The sequence below is a fragment of the Bombina bombina genome, chromosome 2 (assembly GCF_027579735.1).
Source record: "Bombina bombina isolate aBomBom1 chromosome 2, aBomBom1.pri, whole genome shotgun sequence".
In the NCBI taxonomy this organism is placed as follows: Eukaryota; Metazoa; Chordata; class Amphibia; order Anura; family Bombinatoridae; genus Bombina; species Bombina bombina.
The window spans coordinates 774,275,182-774,291,260 of record NC_069500.1 but is presented as its reverse complement, the minus strand read 5'-3'; the positions used below and the strand labels follow the sequence as shown (position 1 = coordinate 774,291,260).

The 16,079-nt window shown below is 37.3% G+C and overlaps 1 protein-coding gene across 1 annotated transcript; it reads left to right on the top strand.

The window, feature by feature from the left end:
* The first annotated feature begins 13,287 nt into the window (after window positions 1–13,287).
* On the top strand, window positions 13,288–15,834 carry MRPL34 (mitochondrial ribosomal protein L34). Its single transcript, XM_053700702.1, has 2 exons — window positions 13,288–13,364; window positions 15,433–15,834. Exons 1-2 carry the CDS (start codon window positions 13,339–13,341, stop codon window positions 15,743–15,745), a joined length of 339 nt encoding a protein of 112 aa, XP_053556677.1. The 5' UTR covers window positions 13,288–13,338; the 3' UTR covers window positions 15,746–15,834.
* The last annotated feature ends 245 nt before the right edge of the window (window positions 15,835–16,079 follow it).

Genomic DNA, 16,079 nt, shown 5'->3' with positions numbered 1-16,079 from the left:
GAATTGTTCAAAAATTACCAAAATTTCACCACAGTGTCTTAAAGCATTAAAAGTATTGCACACCAAATTTCAGAGCTTTAACCCTTAAAATAACGGAACCGGAGCCGTTTTTAAATTTAACCCCTATACAGTCCCAGCTATAGTCTTTGCTGAGACCCAACCAAGCCCAGAGGGGAATACGATACCAATTGACGCCTTCTAGAAGCTTTTCCAGCAATTTTTAGATCCTCACACATGCATCTGCATGCCCTGCTCTCAAAAAACAACTGCGCAGTAATGGCGCGAAAATGAGGCTCAGTCTATAACTAGAAAGGCCCCCTGACTGGAAAAGATGTCTAACACAGTGCCTGCCGTTTATAAACGTTCCCCAAGATTATAAATGCAAATTGTCAGACTAAATCTGAATAATATGCCCAAATAAAGCAATCGATTTAGCCCATAAAAATGTCTACCAGTTTTTTAGCCCATAATAAGCCCTTTATTCTGTTTGTTTGACTAAGAAAATGGCTTACCGGTCCCCATGAGGGGGAATGACAGCCTTCCAGCATTACATGGTCTTGTTAGAAATATGGCTAGTCATACCTTAAGCAGAAAAGTCTGCTAACTGTTTCCCCCAACTGAAGTTACTTCATCTCAACAGTCCTATGTGGAAACAGCAATCGATTTTAGTTACTGTCTGCTAAAATCATCTTCCTCTCACAAACAGAAATCTTCATCCTTTTCTGTTTCAGAGTAAATAGTACATACCAGCACTATTTTAAAATAACAAACACTTGATAGAAGAATAAAAACTACATTTAAACACCAAAAAACTCTTAACCATCTCCGTGGAGATGTTGCCTGTGCAACGGCAAAGAGAATGACTGGGGTGGGCGGAGCCTAGGAGGGACTATATGGCCAGCTTTGCTGGGACTCTTTGCCATTTCCTGTTGGGGAAGAGAATATCCCACAAGTAAGGATGACGCCGTGGACCGGACACACCAATGTTGGAGAAAAGGGAAATCGGATAAATCAATTTTGAAGGGAAAAGTAACAAAACGTGTGGGCTTTTCATCAACAGAGGGAGATACATCAGATCCAGATTCTGGAAGTGCATCTTCTGTCTCTCTCTCTTCCCATCCCTCTTTTCCTTTGCAGGATTCGTCTGATAGTGATTCGGAGGAGGAACAGTTGGCTGTGCAGCCGAAAACTAAGAATACTGCCATGCCTTTAGGAGGAGGAAAAAATCCCGTAGAGCAGGGAGAAGAAAAACAAAGAAAATCAAAAAGAGCTCACAAGAAGGATTAGGTTTGACTGTTATCAATCTGTCAGACCTTGAGCTTAATTGGGAACATTTGAGTGTTCTGTCTAAAGAACTTGGGTTTGCACCAACTAACATTTTTTCTCCCTTTAAAACACTGATTGATATTAATAAATTGGTTAGAAAGTTGGCATTGAAACAATTTTTCATCTTAATAAAGATATAAAGGATGATTTAGGGGTACAGCAACCACCTACTATATGTGATGAAACTATGGTTATTTTGATTTCAGGGATAGTTGTGTATTGGAACAACTAAGAGATCTAGATAACAATGATGATTATTCTTGTGATGATGAATGTCCAAGACCTGTGAAAAAGAGATCAGATTTTTATCCCACTAGTTTTAGAGGCTCTTGTTCAAATGCATTTCATAAAAAGGTGGAACAGGAAATTATAGAACTAGGTGAGATCAATAAGAGCAAGGGGTTTCATCATAATCTCTCTAGTAGGGAGAGGAAGGCAATTGTTGAATTACAGGATAACCATGACATTGTCATCAGATCTTCGGATAAGGGTGGCAATGTTGTGGTTATGAAAAAGGAGGAATATTTTAAGTAAGCTCATAGGCAATTACAAGATGGTACCACCTATAGAGGTTTAACATGTAATCCTATCCAAGATTTCAATTTCAAGATGAGGAGACTACTCCAACAGGCAGTGGCTTTAAATGTCCTGACAGAGGAAGAGGTTAATTCTCTCATTCCAGAGCACCCAGTTGTGCCCATCTTTCATTTCTTACCTAAGATTCATAAGGACCCTGAAAGACCACCGGGAAGGCCTATCATTTCCGGAATTGGCTCACTTTTTGAGCCACTCTTGGAATGGATTGATAATATTTTGCAACCGCTGGTAAAGAATCTGAGTAGTTATCTCAGAGATTCGGGGCACTTGTTATCTATATTGAATAATGTTAGATGGAAGGGTGAGTACAAATGGGTGGTTATTGATGCAACATCACTATATTCAAGCATACCCCATTCTTTGGGTATAGCTGTTATAAAATTCTTCTTGGATCGAGACATCAATTTCTCTGCAGAGATTAAATTGTTTCTTTGTGATGTAGTTGAGTTCCTGCTGAAACATATTTTTTTTATGTTTGATTGTGCTTATTATTTGCAAATATGTGGCACCGCGATGGGGGAAAAATTTGCCCCCTCGTTTGCTAATTTATACGTTGGGTGGTGGGAACTCAACTACATTTATGGAGATAGGAACCTATTTGGTGCTAACATTGTACAATACAATAGATTTATTGATGACTTGATCTTTATTGTGAAAGAACCTTTTGAATTTGAGCCTTTTTTGGAATTTGTCAACAACAATGATTTAGGGCTAAAGTTCCCAGGGGAGTTAATAATTAATAAAGTTAATTTTTTGGACTTGGAGTTGATGGGTTCAGCTGTGCAGGGTTTAATTGTGACCGGCACTTTTAGAAAACCCACTGCGAGTAATACGATTCTACATGCTGTTTCGTGTCACCCAGCTCACCTGATCAAATCAATTCCAAGAAGCCAACTTTTAAGATTAAGGAGAAATACAAATTCAGAATTACATTTTGAGACACAAGCTGGTAAATTGATTGAGAGACTAAAAAACAGAGGTTATGATGAATTGAAAATGTTGCAGGATCTTGAGGAGATCAAGAGAATGGATCTCAAGGTTAAGAAAAATAAAGAAAGGAATTGGAATTTGGTGGGGGGGAAGTAACCTGTTGTCTTCTCCACTGAATATTCAATTCAGTTTAAACAGGTCTGTAATATAATCAAAAGGAACTTAGATGTTTTGAGAAATGATGACATCTTAGCTCTTGTGATTGAAAATATTAAATTTGTTTAAAAAAAGCCACCAACTCTGGCAAAAAGGTTGTCACCAAGCATGGTATTTCGAAAGAATAGCAGTGCTAGTGCTGATTGGCTTAGGAAGAAAGGTACTTTTAGATGTGGAGTCAGTAATTGCGGTACATGTGACTATATTTCAAAAGGTGAATCCTTTGAGAGTACTGCCACAGGTAAATAGTTAAAGATTAAGCATTATGGTAATTGTAGCACAGAGTACTTGGTGTATCTCTTAGAATGCTCAATTTGCCATGAACAATATCTGGGTCAAACCACCCATAGCTCGAGGACAAGAATAGGAGAACATAAAAGGGACATCAAGAAGAAGGACTCTAGTGTGGCAAGACATTTTAACTGTTTTCATTTTCTAAATGAACCAAGGATAGGGGTGAAAATAATTGATTTGGCCAAATTGCCATCTAGGGGTGGAAATAGAAATAAAATCTTAAATGAAGAAAGAACTTTACTGGATATTTATGTTGAAAACGAAAATGCCCCAGGGCATGAATAAAGAGTGGGATATGAGCTATTTTGTAGATTGAATTTAACTATGACTCACTTGATACTGGAGAATATTAATGGATTGTGCTCATACTGGTTATTTCTAGTGAACTTACATACACACGTACATGTCTGGCTGGCCTGTGCCATATATTGACCAGTGCCTAGCACAGATGCAGGTATCCAAAATATTCACTGCCATTGATTGTGCACAGGGATATTGGACCATAAAGGTACATGAGGAGGACCAGTATAAGTTGGCATTCTCATTCCAAAAGGTCCAGTATGCATTCCAGAGACTCCCATTTGGATACATAAATTCTGGACATGAATTTGCTGTATTCATGCATAAGGCTATGCCTGATGCACTGGAAAGGGGGAACTTATCTTACGTTGATGATGTTTTAATCAAAAGCACAGACTTTGAAAAACACATCACAGAACTTAAACACGTCCTCAGCCAACTTAAGAGGGCAGGTATCAAATTATCCCTACAAAAAGCTCAATGGTGCCGCACTCGTGTAAACTTCTTGGGATATGAAGTTACTTCTGAAGGGCTAAATCCTCAGAAGAAAAAGGTGGAAGCTATAATAAATTCTAAAAACCCAACTAACTTAAAGGAATTGAGATCATTCCTGGGTATGACAAATTATTCTTGCAAATTCATTGATAATTATGCAGAATTAGCTAAACCATTACTACTTCTTCTAAAAAAGGATGTGAAATGGCACTGGAGTGAGACTCAAGAGACAGCCATCAAAGAGCTAAAGAGAAAGCTCACTCAAGCACCTTGCTTAGCGTACCCTGAAGGGGGTAAACCTTTCTACTTAGAAACAGGTTACACAGATATAAGCATGAGTGCTGTTTTATACCAAAAGCATGATAATTTAAGCAAAGTCATTGCTTATGCGAGCAAAACTCTATCCCCAGTAGAAATAAAATTTAGCGATTGAGAAAAAGCCCTCTTATCTACTGTATGGGCTCTACAAAATTTCTGCAGCTATATACAGGGCGAGAAAATTATTGTAGAAACTGCCCACCAGCCTTTGTTATATCTGCAAAGTGAGAGAATAAGAGATGGAAATTTGTCTAATAGCCGCATAACAGCGTGGACTCTTTCCTTACAAAGCTGGCCTTTAGAAATTCGCTACAAACAGAATAAAAAGAATCCAGTCGCACATGGGGCTTGCTGAGCTCCACAACTGTACTGCTAAGGATCATGGAAAATAATTATTAGAAGATGATTTCCTGGAGGAACTATTGCTTTCCCCATATAAAATGTATAATGAGGACCAGTGTCAAACATTACTTTAGGTATATGTTGATGGTTGTTCTTACCATGCCACTATTGAAAATGAGCGCAGACTAGTCGCAGGCATTGGTATAACTTGGGCCAATGGATTCCCAAATATTTCTACAGGTTTCAACATTGAACCAAGATCCAGTCAATTTGCAGAACTAATGCTGTATCCAAACAGTTCATATTCATCATATGCACGCATAGGCAGTCACTATAAAGTTGTCAAAGTGGGTAAAACCTCCCAGGGCAACAGACAGCACACCAACATATATGTTTTACCCCCTCACTGTGTGCTTCATGGGACTTCCTCAGGGCGTCAGGGAGTTATCCGTGTCACATGGTTATTTGATTGTTTCTAAAAGAGTGCTGAATTCCCTAACTGTGGAGGTAAAAAAGCTCACATACCTCCTCTCTTTCTATTTCTGTTTTTGATGAAGCCCCATGGCCCTGACGAAGCCCCATGAAGCACACAGTGAGAGGGTGAAACATATTTGTTTTTTTAGGGTCTGCATCATTACCCTTGAGGGGTGTTTTTTAGAGCTTTTGCTCTTTAGTTATTATAATGTAATTTTGAGCCCTTAAAAATCCCTCCCACCTTACTGGAAACTAGTCTGATGTATAGCCAAGCCAGAAAATAAGAGGGTAGAAAAAGAAAGCAAGAGGAACAAAAAGGTGCATGGAACAAGGGTGGTGCATAATCTAATTGGCGTCAGAATAAAACCCAATCAAAGTAGAAAAAAAGCTTGGAGGAGGCTCATGGACACTCACCACCATGAAAGAAATTAATTTATCATGTAAGCATAAATTGAATTTTCTTTCATAAAGGTGGTGAGAGTCCACAATACATTACTCCTGGGAACTAATACCCAAGCTGTCAAGTCCACGAGTAATATAGGTGGAATCAGACTTATACTATAACAAATACATTGGATGATTGATTTGTTTGTTTTTCAGTGCAGAAAAAATATAAATACAATATATTAATGCCAAGAAACAACTGCATGAAGGACTTTCCTACCAAAAGCTACTTCAGAAGCAAAAATATAAAAATGGTAGAATTTAGAAAAAGTATGTAAGGAAGACCAAGTTGCTGCCTTGCAAATTTGATCAATGGAGGTCTCATTTAGGAGTAGAATGATCCGCTTCCAAGTAAGCTTTATAAATCAAAAGCTTCAACTAAGGGGGGTGGAGCCGGTCACGGCTAAGATGGCCGTATAATTCAACAGCTCTGTGTCAATGGTGGACAGATAGGGGCTCTGGTGCACTAAATTCTCCATTCTAGACAGAAAAGCCTGTATAATTAACTCCCGCTGAACATTATGGCGCTATTCGTGTAAAAGAAAGTGACCTGTCTGCTCCGGTAAAGATTGTGATTCTCAGGCAGCCGCCATTTCAAACAGATGAGCATACAGAATGAGAGGTGCTTGAGCAGCTCTGATAAAGCCATCTTACATTAAGAAACAGTTTTCTACAGTGGCTTCTACATGGGGTGCCAGGGGAAACTGCATATCTGAAAAGGTAGCACTCTTGGGAAGAGTCTGTACCGATGCTAATCCACGTGGCTGGGCCTACTTAACCAAACTGAAGCCAACATTTTCTACTACAAACCTACGCCTCGCTGGAAAAGATCTGGTCGTTCCTCCTGTGGATCCCTATGCCAAGCTCAGAGCAAGCAAGAATGACAGTAGCCGCTCAAAGATTAGAAGCAGCACTCAGCTCGCTAATAGAAGAGCATTTTATACAATTAACTAAACACATCCAGTGATGTTTTGCAACAAGCATAGCTGCGCTAGATTTACAGGATGGCAATCCACCCTCTATAGTACCGGATGAAGCTTTGCATGAAGAATGCATAATACCCACTGAAGAGACAGAAATCAGAGGTGCGGAAGCTGGACATAGTAAAAGAGGAGAGAAACAAATTGAACTCTGTGCTAAGTTGGCTCGTCAGAGTTGCAACGAGATGGGGAAACTTCCAGGAGCTACACTGATTTCTCAAAGATGTCGCAAGAGATCAAGAAATTGCAGTCTAATGTGTACACTGTGAGAAAGCATCTTGTGGATAGTATCGGGTCTGGGCAAAATAGTTTCGATAAGCTCAAGCTGGTTCAATTACCTACAGCAGAGAGACACAGGCTTCTAAAACGTGGAGTGGGCTAAACGTAATCAACTTAAAAAGGAGCCTAGCCTAGTAGACTCTTGACTCTGAGACTTCTACTACCTCCTTTAGATTATTGCATGAAAGACCTGTGGGTTTGAAAATTGGAGTGTTTCTATAGTCAAGTTTATACATGGTTTGGTAGTCGCCAGTTAAGCCTTTGGGGCCGATTTATCATGGCCAGAATGGGGCCAAATACCCCTGTTTTCGCGCGAGCCTTCCACCTGCCCAGATTAAATTTGACATGCCAAAGAATCCAGATATGAACGATGAAGCCCTTAATGCAGTTCCCTTTATTATAGAATTATATATAACTAGCAGATCTTGACTGCTTAAATAGTTTCTGAACATACACTTTAATAGACTCTCTATATGCATGAGCAGGATTCCCAAATTAATATACATTCTGTACATGAACCCATCCACATATAGGGATAAACTATAGTATTGGGATTGCGATTATACCAAAGCAAAAATGGTCAGGAGCACCAGCTTATAAAACATAGCTTTTATTTCAGTGGATTAAAATTGAACTCTAAATTACAAAAATAGAAAGGTTATCTGTCACTCAGCTAACATGTTTCGGTTTTCACCGTAATCATAGCTGTGAGGGACCTTAGGTGAGCTTAAGTACCTTAAGCACTAAAACTATTGGCTAACAAAAATCCTTGATAACCAATCATTTACTTCTTTATCTTAGGATTTCACTAGGGACTTAATTAGTACTCTGAAATGCTCCAGGTGGCTAAAGAACCATTAAGAGGGTGTTACTCAAAACCCTTTTTAAAATAATATATTATAATGGCTAATGCTTACTGACAAATTACATTAAGATAGCTATAATTTATTCAGTTCAATTTTAATTTGGAATCCACAGTCTTAATTACAGGTATATGCTGTGTAGTTAAGGGAAACACCCTTTAGGTGTGTGTATATGTCTAAATTAATTTATCTTTACATTGAACCCTTAATGACTCCCCCTGAAAGAACTAACAACCCCTTCATGGAACAACCTCATATTAGCTCCTTGAACTAGTAGATATCGATGCCTTTGGAAAAATAAACTCACAATGGAAAGAACTCAATCCTGAACCTTAGTTTAATATAAATTTAAAGTTAAAATTACTGGTCACATTTGTTTAATATGTAAATCATTACTAATATAGCTTTGTGACCCAGTGCACTATATTAAATGTTTGAAACCTGAAACTAAGGGGAACAGATAAGAAAAACAACCAATGGTATTTGACAAAGGGTGTTTAGAGTTTGTAACCAAAGAAAACGTACTGGGATTGTGCTCTACCAGCGGCCGAGGCAGAGCAGTAAATCTTTTCCTACTGCCCTATATACTACAAGTGAGTAGAAAGAAATTGTACATAGAAGGCCTCCCTCTCACATCGATGGCTCACTTGATTAGACTCCCTATTATTGTAGTTTAAAGGTCAGGGCCCAAGGCAAGCCATTGGTCTCCTTATGGGGATTCCTTAATTATAAGACATGAGGACTGAAATCAGAGGTTTCCCTTATTTTATTACTATTTGTTTATATATATTCCTTGCTGATATGTTTCAATAGTGTTTTGAAGGTCTAAGATATATATTCACATGCATGGACTAGGTCCACATAAAATGGTGTATTGATAGCATTGTTATTATTCTGTTAATGCTTACACATATGATTATTGTGGAATGTCCAATTGCTGCTCTTCTTACTGAAGAAAATGTTCCTCTCATTTTTTATTATGCTTTTTAATTTAAGTTATATCATATATAATGTCCCTTTAAATTCTTACTGCCCTTCTATGTATTGAAAGGCGGGGATCATGACGATAATTTTTATAATACATTTCTAATTCTTACTCTTAGATAAATTGTTTCTATTTTTGTAGCTTTGTCTCCATTGATACATTGTAGCAGTATTTTCCACTTATTGACATCTGAGATGGAGCGAGGAGAGTTAAGTCAGCAGTATTTATACTGCTTGTGACATTGAGTTTCTTTCTTGGAGTTTCCACCTGATGACGGTGCTGCTGACATGGATTGCTATGACACAAGCAGACTGCTGTGATTGCCTGAGACTGTCCTAGTGGAGGGACCAGTGGTCTCCTGTACACACCACACACACTACAAGTAGTGCCCAGCAATTTCTGAGTTGCCCTTTGTCTTACCTTTTGGGTTTTGATATACCAAACGTACTTACCATATGAGGCGCCTCCTTTGTTTTTCCTTCTATTTCATTCAACAGAGGCCTCATTTAGGAATCAAAAGCTTCAACCAAAAGGCTAATGAAATGACAGTAGCCTTCTGACCCTTTCTAGTACCAGAAAAATTAACAAACAAGCTAGAAGATTGTCTAAAATCCTTAGTAGTCTGTAAATAGTACTTCAAAGCTCTAACCATGCCCAAATTATTGAGAAGCCTGTTCTTGGAATTCTCTGGATTAGGAAAAAAAAGGACACAACAATCTCACAATTTATGTTATCAGAAGAAACCTCCTTAGGCAAAAAGTCAAACTTATTTCTCAAAACTGCGTTATCCTAATAAAACACAAGATAAGGAGGCCCACAACAAAAAGCAGACAATTCAAAAACTCTTCTAACAGAAGAAATAGCCAAAAGAAACAAAACCTTCCAAGACAAAAGCTCGATATCCAAATAATGCATAGGTTCAAAAGGATGAACCTGCAAAATTCTTAAAACCAAATTAAGATTCCATGGAGGAGAAACTGGTTTAATAACAGACTTAATCCTGACTAAAGCATGGACAAAATTCTGATTACCTTGAAATTTAGAAATATTCTTGTGAAAAAAGACAGAAAGAGCAGAGATCTGTCCCTTTAAGGAACTAGCGGATAACCCTTTATCCAAACTATCCTGAAGAATTTAAGAATTCTAGGAATTCTAAAAGAGTGCCAACTAAACCCATGTTCCAAATACCAAAAAATAAAAGCCTTCCAGACCTTGTACTAAATCTTCCTTGTCAGGTTTACAGGCCTGAATCAAAGTTTCAATAACAGGATCAGAAAACCTCTCTGTCTTAAAACTAAGTGTTCAATCTACAAGCCATCAAGTTTAGAGATTTTAGCTCCTGATGAAACAATGGACCTTGAGACAGAAGGTCGAGACACAGAAGTAGTGGCAATGGAGGACAACTTGACATCTGTACTAGATCTGCAAAACCAAGCCCTGAGAGGCTAAATTGGAGAGATTAGGATTACTCATGATACCTCCTGCTTGATCCTGGCTATTACCCTTGGTAACAGAACAAGAGGTGGAAAATGTAAGCCGGGTGAAACAAATAAGCAGCTACTAAAGCATCCACAAACTCAATCTTAGGATCCATGGTCCTCGCAAAATATCTGGGGAGTTTTTTGTTCAAATGAGAAGCCATCAGATCAACTTCCAGAAGATCCCATAGGTTTACAATCTGACTGAAAACTTCCAAATTAACAGACCATTCCCCTGGGTGAAGAGATTAATGACTGAGAAAGTCTGCTTCCCAAATGCTCACCCCCGGAACATGAACTGCATAAATGATACAGGAATTGCTCTTTGCCCAAGTCAGAATTCTGGAAACCTCTCTCATCACCAGGGAACTGTGTGTTCACCCATAATGATTGATGTAAGCCACTGCTGTGACATTGTCTTACTGGAAGCACAGACAAGTCTCTTTTCAGTAGAGACCAAATCTGAAGGGCCCTGAAAATGGCAAGGATTTCCAGAACATGTATAGACAACTTCGCCTCCTGAATTAACCAAACTCCCTGTGCTCTCAGAGACCTCCAGACTGCACCACAACCTGAGAGGCTTGTATCTGTTGAGATCACAGTCCAATTTGGACAGATAAACGATGCCCACAGAACAATGTTCCAATGATTGATCCACCACAAAAGAGATTTTCTTGTATTGGCATTCAAAATAATATATTGTGCCAACTGAGTGTAATCCCTCCACCACTGGTAAATCATGAGGCTGCTATCATTGGACCTAAAACTTCTATACAAAGAACCACAGAAGGAGAAGGAACTGCCGGAAGATTTACACAAGCTGAGAGTAAATTCTTGATGTTCTATCAAGGAAAGTCTCATGGAGACTGAATCGATTATCATACCCAGAAAAGTAATCCTGGAGTGAGGGTACAGAGAGCTTTTTGGAAAATGTGCTTTCCAACCATGCTCTTGAAGAAACCACAAAAGTCTGTTGGTATGAGATATTGCTTTTATTATCGATAAGACAGACCTCAGAACTTCATAACAATTCAGGGAGCAGTAGCAAGACCAAACGATAGAGCAACAAACTGAAAATGCTTGTGTAGGAATGCAAGTCTTAGAAATTGATGATGATCCCTGTGAATAGGGATATGAAGATAAGCATACTTCAAATTTATACAGGACATGTACTGTCCTCTTTGGACAAGAGGAAAAATTGTCCGAATGGTCTCCATTTTGAAAGTAGGAACCCTGAGAAACTTGTTTAATGTTTTCAAGTACAGAACTGGTCTGTAAGTCCCTTCTTCCTAGGGAACAATAAAGAGGTTGGAATAAAATCCCCGACCCTGTTCCAAATCCTGAACTGGGACTATTACTCCCATAGATTCCAGATCTGAAATTGACTTAAAATACATTTTCCACTATTTTTGTTTATTTAAGTTAAATTATAAATTATTTTTGTATAGAGAAGACTAGGAATATAAGGAACATCCACCTTACTTTAACATTTGTGTGAAAAGCTCTTTTTGCAATTGAAGGCTGTCAGGCACTATCAAATTAAATGTGATTCTGATATAAAAACCTAAGAGAAGTTATATTAATTATAATCTAAGATTGTGCTTGGAAGTATGTGATTAAAGTGCTATATACATTATTTTTACACATATGCTTACATAAAATCCTCCATCACTAATTGGTAATGAAATTCTACACTTGTTTTAGATAAATTAAATGAAAAACTTTGAAAACAAAGGAAAAGCACTATATTTCATAATCAATCTGACGGTGTTGACATCTTCATAAGTTATCATCAGAGTCCATGAACAAGGTATCCATGTACCTACATTTTTCTACCAACTTCAAATAAAACTTTTAATGCTGATCACTTTAAATGATTCAGGTAAAATCAGTATAATAATATTATAATTTACATAGCGCTTAGTGGCAGGAATGTTTGCAACAACTTATACACTGCTTTAAACACTGCTACCATATAATGCATGCTAAAGACAGGTGGACGCTACAGAGTGATTGGTGGCTAAATGTAGCCACCAATAATCCTAAACTTCCCTAAGCTTTACATTACAGTTTTTCAAATAAAGATAGCAATAGAATGAAGAAAAATTGATAATAGGAGTAAATTAGAAGGTTGCATGCTCTATCTGAATCATGAAAACATTTTTGGGGTTTTAGTATCCCTTTAAAATGTTGTAACTTTTGTTGTTAAATAAAGAGCCCCATTGTAAGGAGAGCTCAGGATTTTATGTTTAAAATTGCAATTAAAATTACACATAAACTGGTTATATTTGTTTTGTTTTTTTCTTGCATTTGACTGAAAATGAGCTTTGTCAATAGCAATAATCTATTGTTTTGCCATTTAATATAAATGCATATATTTTGCTTTTTAAAATATATATATCTAATAAAATACGTGCACTTACCCTGTGCAAAAAAATTGAAATATATATACTGTATATAATATATATATATATATATATATATATATATATATATATATATATAAAAAGTATATATATATATATATATATATATATATATATATATATATATATATATATATATATATATATATATATATATATATATATATATATATATAAATGGTAACAGGTGTTGGGAGGTATTTGAAAGGCAAATAGCAGTAATACCAAATATTGATTTTTAATTATTTATTATTTTAATTGTGTTAATTACTTTTATGTGTAGAAATTATGTATTTTTGTGTACTGCATATTTTTTTCAAATTAGAGTTTCAAACCTGCTGAAATAAAAGCAGACTGTAGTATTGTTCTCAGAGTATTTGAGACCAATATACTTATGAATACATTTAACTTACAATAATAACCATCAAAATTTCAGCCTAGAAACACTAACTTGCATTGAACGCTGAGCTCAAAGTAAATGTCTTAAACTACAATTCCCAGAAGTCTCCGAGGTCTGTCGAAGTGACGAATCTAGAGAAACAGCAAATAGGACTGCAGAGTTGCGGAAGTAAGCTACGGATATACGGCAGCATGGCGCTGACAGCGAGCTTGGGAAGGTATGAAGGAGAGTTTTAGATAGAGCGCTGAGGTCATATAGGGCTTTTACACTAACGGGCTTCACATCTATACAGTGACGCATATTTTGTGCTAACTACGGTTCACACTGTATACGATATGTTTAGCCTGTGGGCTCTTTATAATATGAATAATGGACATTTATAATGTGATTATTATATTTCATCCAACCGAATACTTCTAGTCCCAACTCGTGTAGCTCCTATCCCCATAGATGTGTTATGTAACTAGAGGTGTTTGCCTATGTATTCAATCATCCGATGCTTTTTTGTGGGTAATGTGGTACTGCCTCCGGACTGGTGATGAACGTGCTTGCAGAGCCAATTTAGAGCCATTTTAGCAGTAATTAACAAGAGCTCACACTGTGATGGCAATGGGAAGTGCTGAATCCACTGATTATCAAAGAAAATGGGAGTATTCAAAGGAGGCATGTTTTACTTTGTTTTGAAAATTATGGTATATTAAAGGGACATGAAACCCACATTTTTTTCTTTCATGATTCAGATTAGAATACAGTTTTAAACAACATTCCAATTTACTTCTGTTATCTAATTTGCTTTATTCTTTAGGTATACTTTGTAGAAGAAATAGAAATGCACATGGGTGATCCAATTACACGAGGCATCTATGGGCAGTCACCAATCAGCAGCAACTGAGCATATTTAGATATGCCTTTCAACAAATGATATCAAGATAATGAAGCAAATTAGATAACAGAAGTAAATTGAAAAGTTGTTTAAAACTGCATGCACTTTCTAAATCATCTAAGTAAAAAAATTGGGTTTCATATCCCTTTAAAGGGACATTATACTCATATGCTAAATCACTTGAAACTGATGCAGTATAACTGTAAAAAGCTGACAGGAAAATGTCACCTGAGCAACTCTATGTAAAAAAGGAAGAGATTTTACCTCACAATCTCCTCAGCTCAGCAGAGTAAGTTCTGTGTAAAAAGTTATACTCCGCTGTAGCTCGGGTGCAGGTAAAAAAAAAATGAAGAAATGAACAGCAGCCAATCAGCAGTGCTGAGGTCATGAACTATTTTACTGTGATCTCATGAGATTTGACTTAACTTAACTTCTTTACACTGAATAGGGAAATAAGATGAGTGTGCACGAAAGCTCACTCCCTTAGCTGTCCCGGGACAGACATACTGATTTGCTGCTTCAAAGTCCTTTACAATGGGAAGTGGCTACTGAGGAATTTTTGAGGTAAAATATCTTTGTTTTTTACATAGAGATGTTCAGGTGATATTTTCTAGTCAGCTTTTTACAGCTATGCTGCATCACTTTCAAGTGTTTCAACATTTGTGTATCATGGCCCTTTACATAGGAACGTTTGTGTTCTTTCATGTCTTACATTGATCACTTATTTGTAATGTAAAGAATATATTTTGTTTGAATGCTGCAACTTTGAATATATTGGTTGTAATAGTGCAGCCAATCAGATAAATATATTGTGTGCCCGTGTTCTATCAAGAACGCCAATTAATCAAAAACTCCAATCTGACGTCACTTCCGGTGATTCCATACATCTGATTGGTTCGAATCTCAGTGAGTGACCGGATTCACAACGAATTAGATGGGCACTGTAATCGCCTATCTTCACTATCTATTTTGTCTCCGCCTGGGCTTTACTTGGGGTGTATGCCAGAGGATCGGCGGCGCGCCCCCCAAGACAGGCAAAACAGTGAAAATAGAAGAGTCACCGGAAGTGACGTCAGATTGGAGTTTTCGAGGAATTGGAGTTCTCGACAGAACACCTGCAAGGTAGCAGATAGTTCTATAATTAAATTAATAAATGTATGTTAATCAGTTTGTGTCACTTTCATGTTATAAATCATAGCAACTCTTCTTTCAGAGAAAAAGTGAATGGACACTGGACTAAAGTGGTGAAAGTTAATCCCATATTTATACTTAATTCTTTTTAAAAAAAAAATGCTAGCGATTTGTTAACCATAGGCATTGCTTCCTTGAACAATTTGTGTAATCCACTCTTACATTTTTTTTTGTCTCATCCATAAATTATATTGTTTACCATCCTGTAAAGGTTACTTCTGATGAAGCAAGCAGTCCCACCTCTCAGTGCTCCAATCAGGACCCTTACAAGTCTATCACATCATTTTAGTGGGATTCACATGCCATCATCCTTGTTACCAGCCGGAAGCAGCATCCTAGCACGCAACCTACCCTTACACTGGAGCTTTTTGCCTGTTCGAACCAAAAAGAGAGGCATGGAGTACCAGCCAAAATTTCTGAAACGTAAACGAACACACGGGTGGCTGAAGAGGATTAGCACGAGAGGTGGAATAGAAGTGATTCTACGAAGGATGCTAAAAGGACGGAAATCTTTAACACACTGAATCACAACAGTACTGCGTGTGTCTCTAGCTCTCCAATCTTACAGATTTCGTAAAAAAAATAAAATTATTCTTTCTTGCTGTTAACAATATTCTTTTGTATTGTCTTTTTATGTACCTAGACTATGCTTATGACTGCTAAAATAAATGCACTCATCACGGTCATCTTCAGACAAAATCTGATTTAACACTTGAACTGGGTTTTAGCAATGGCACTACAAAAGGACAATCTCCCAGTATGATTAATATAAGTATCACTACAGTTAGTGCAATTGATTGTTATAACATAGGGAGTGGTGCTTCGCACGACTAGACTAGTTGAATATGTGTAGGGAAA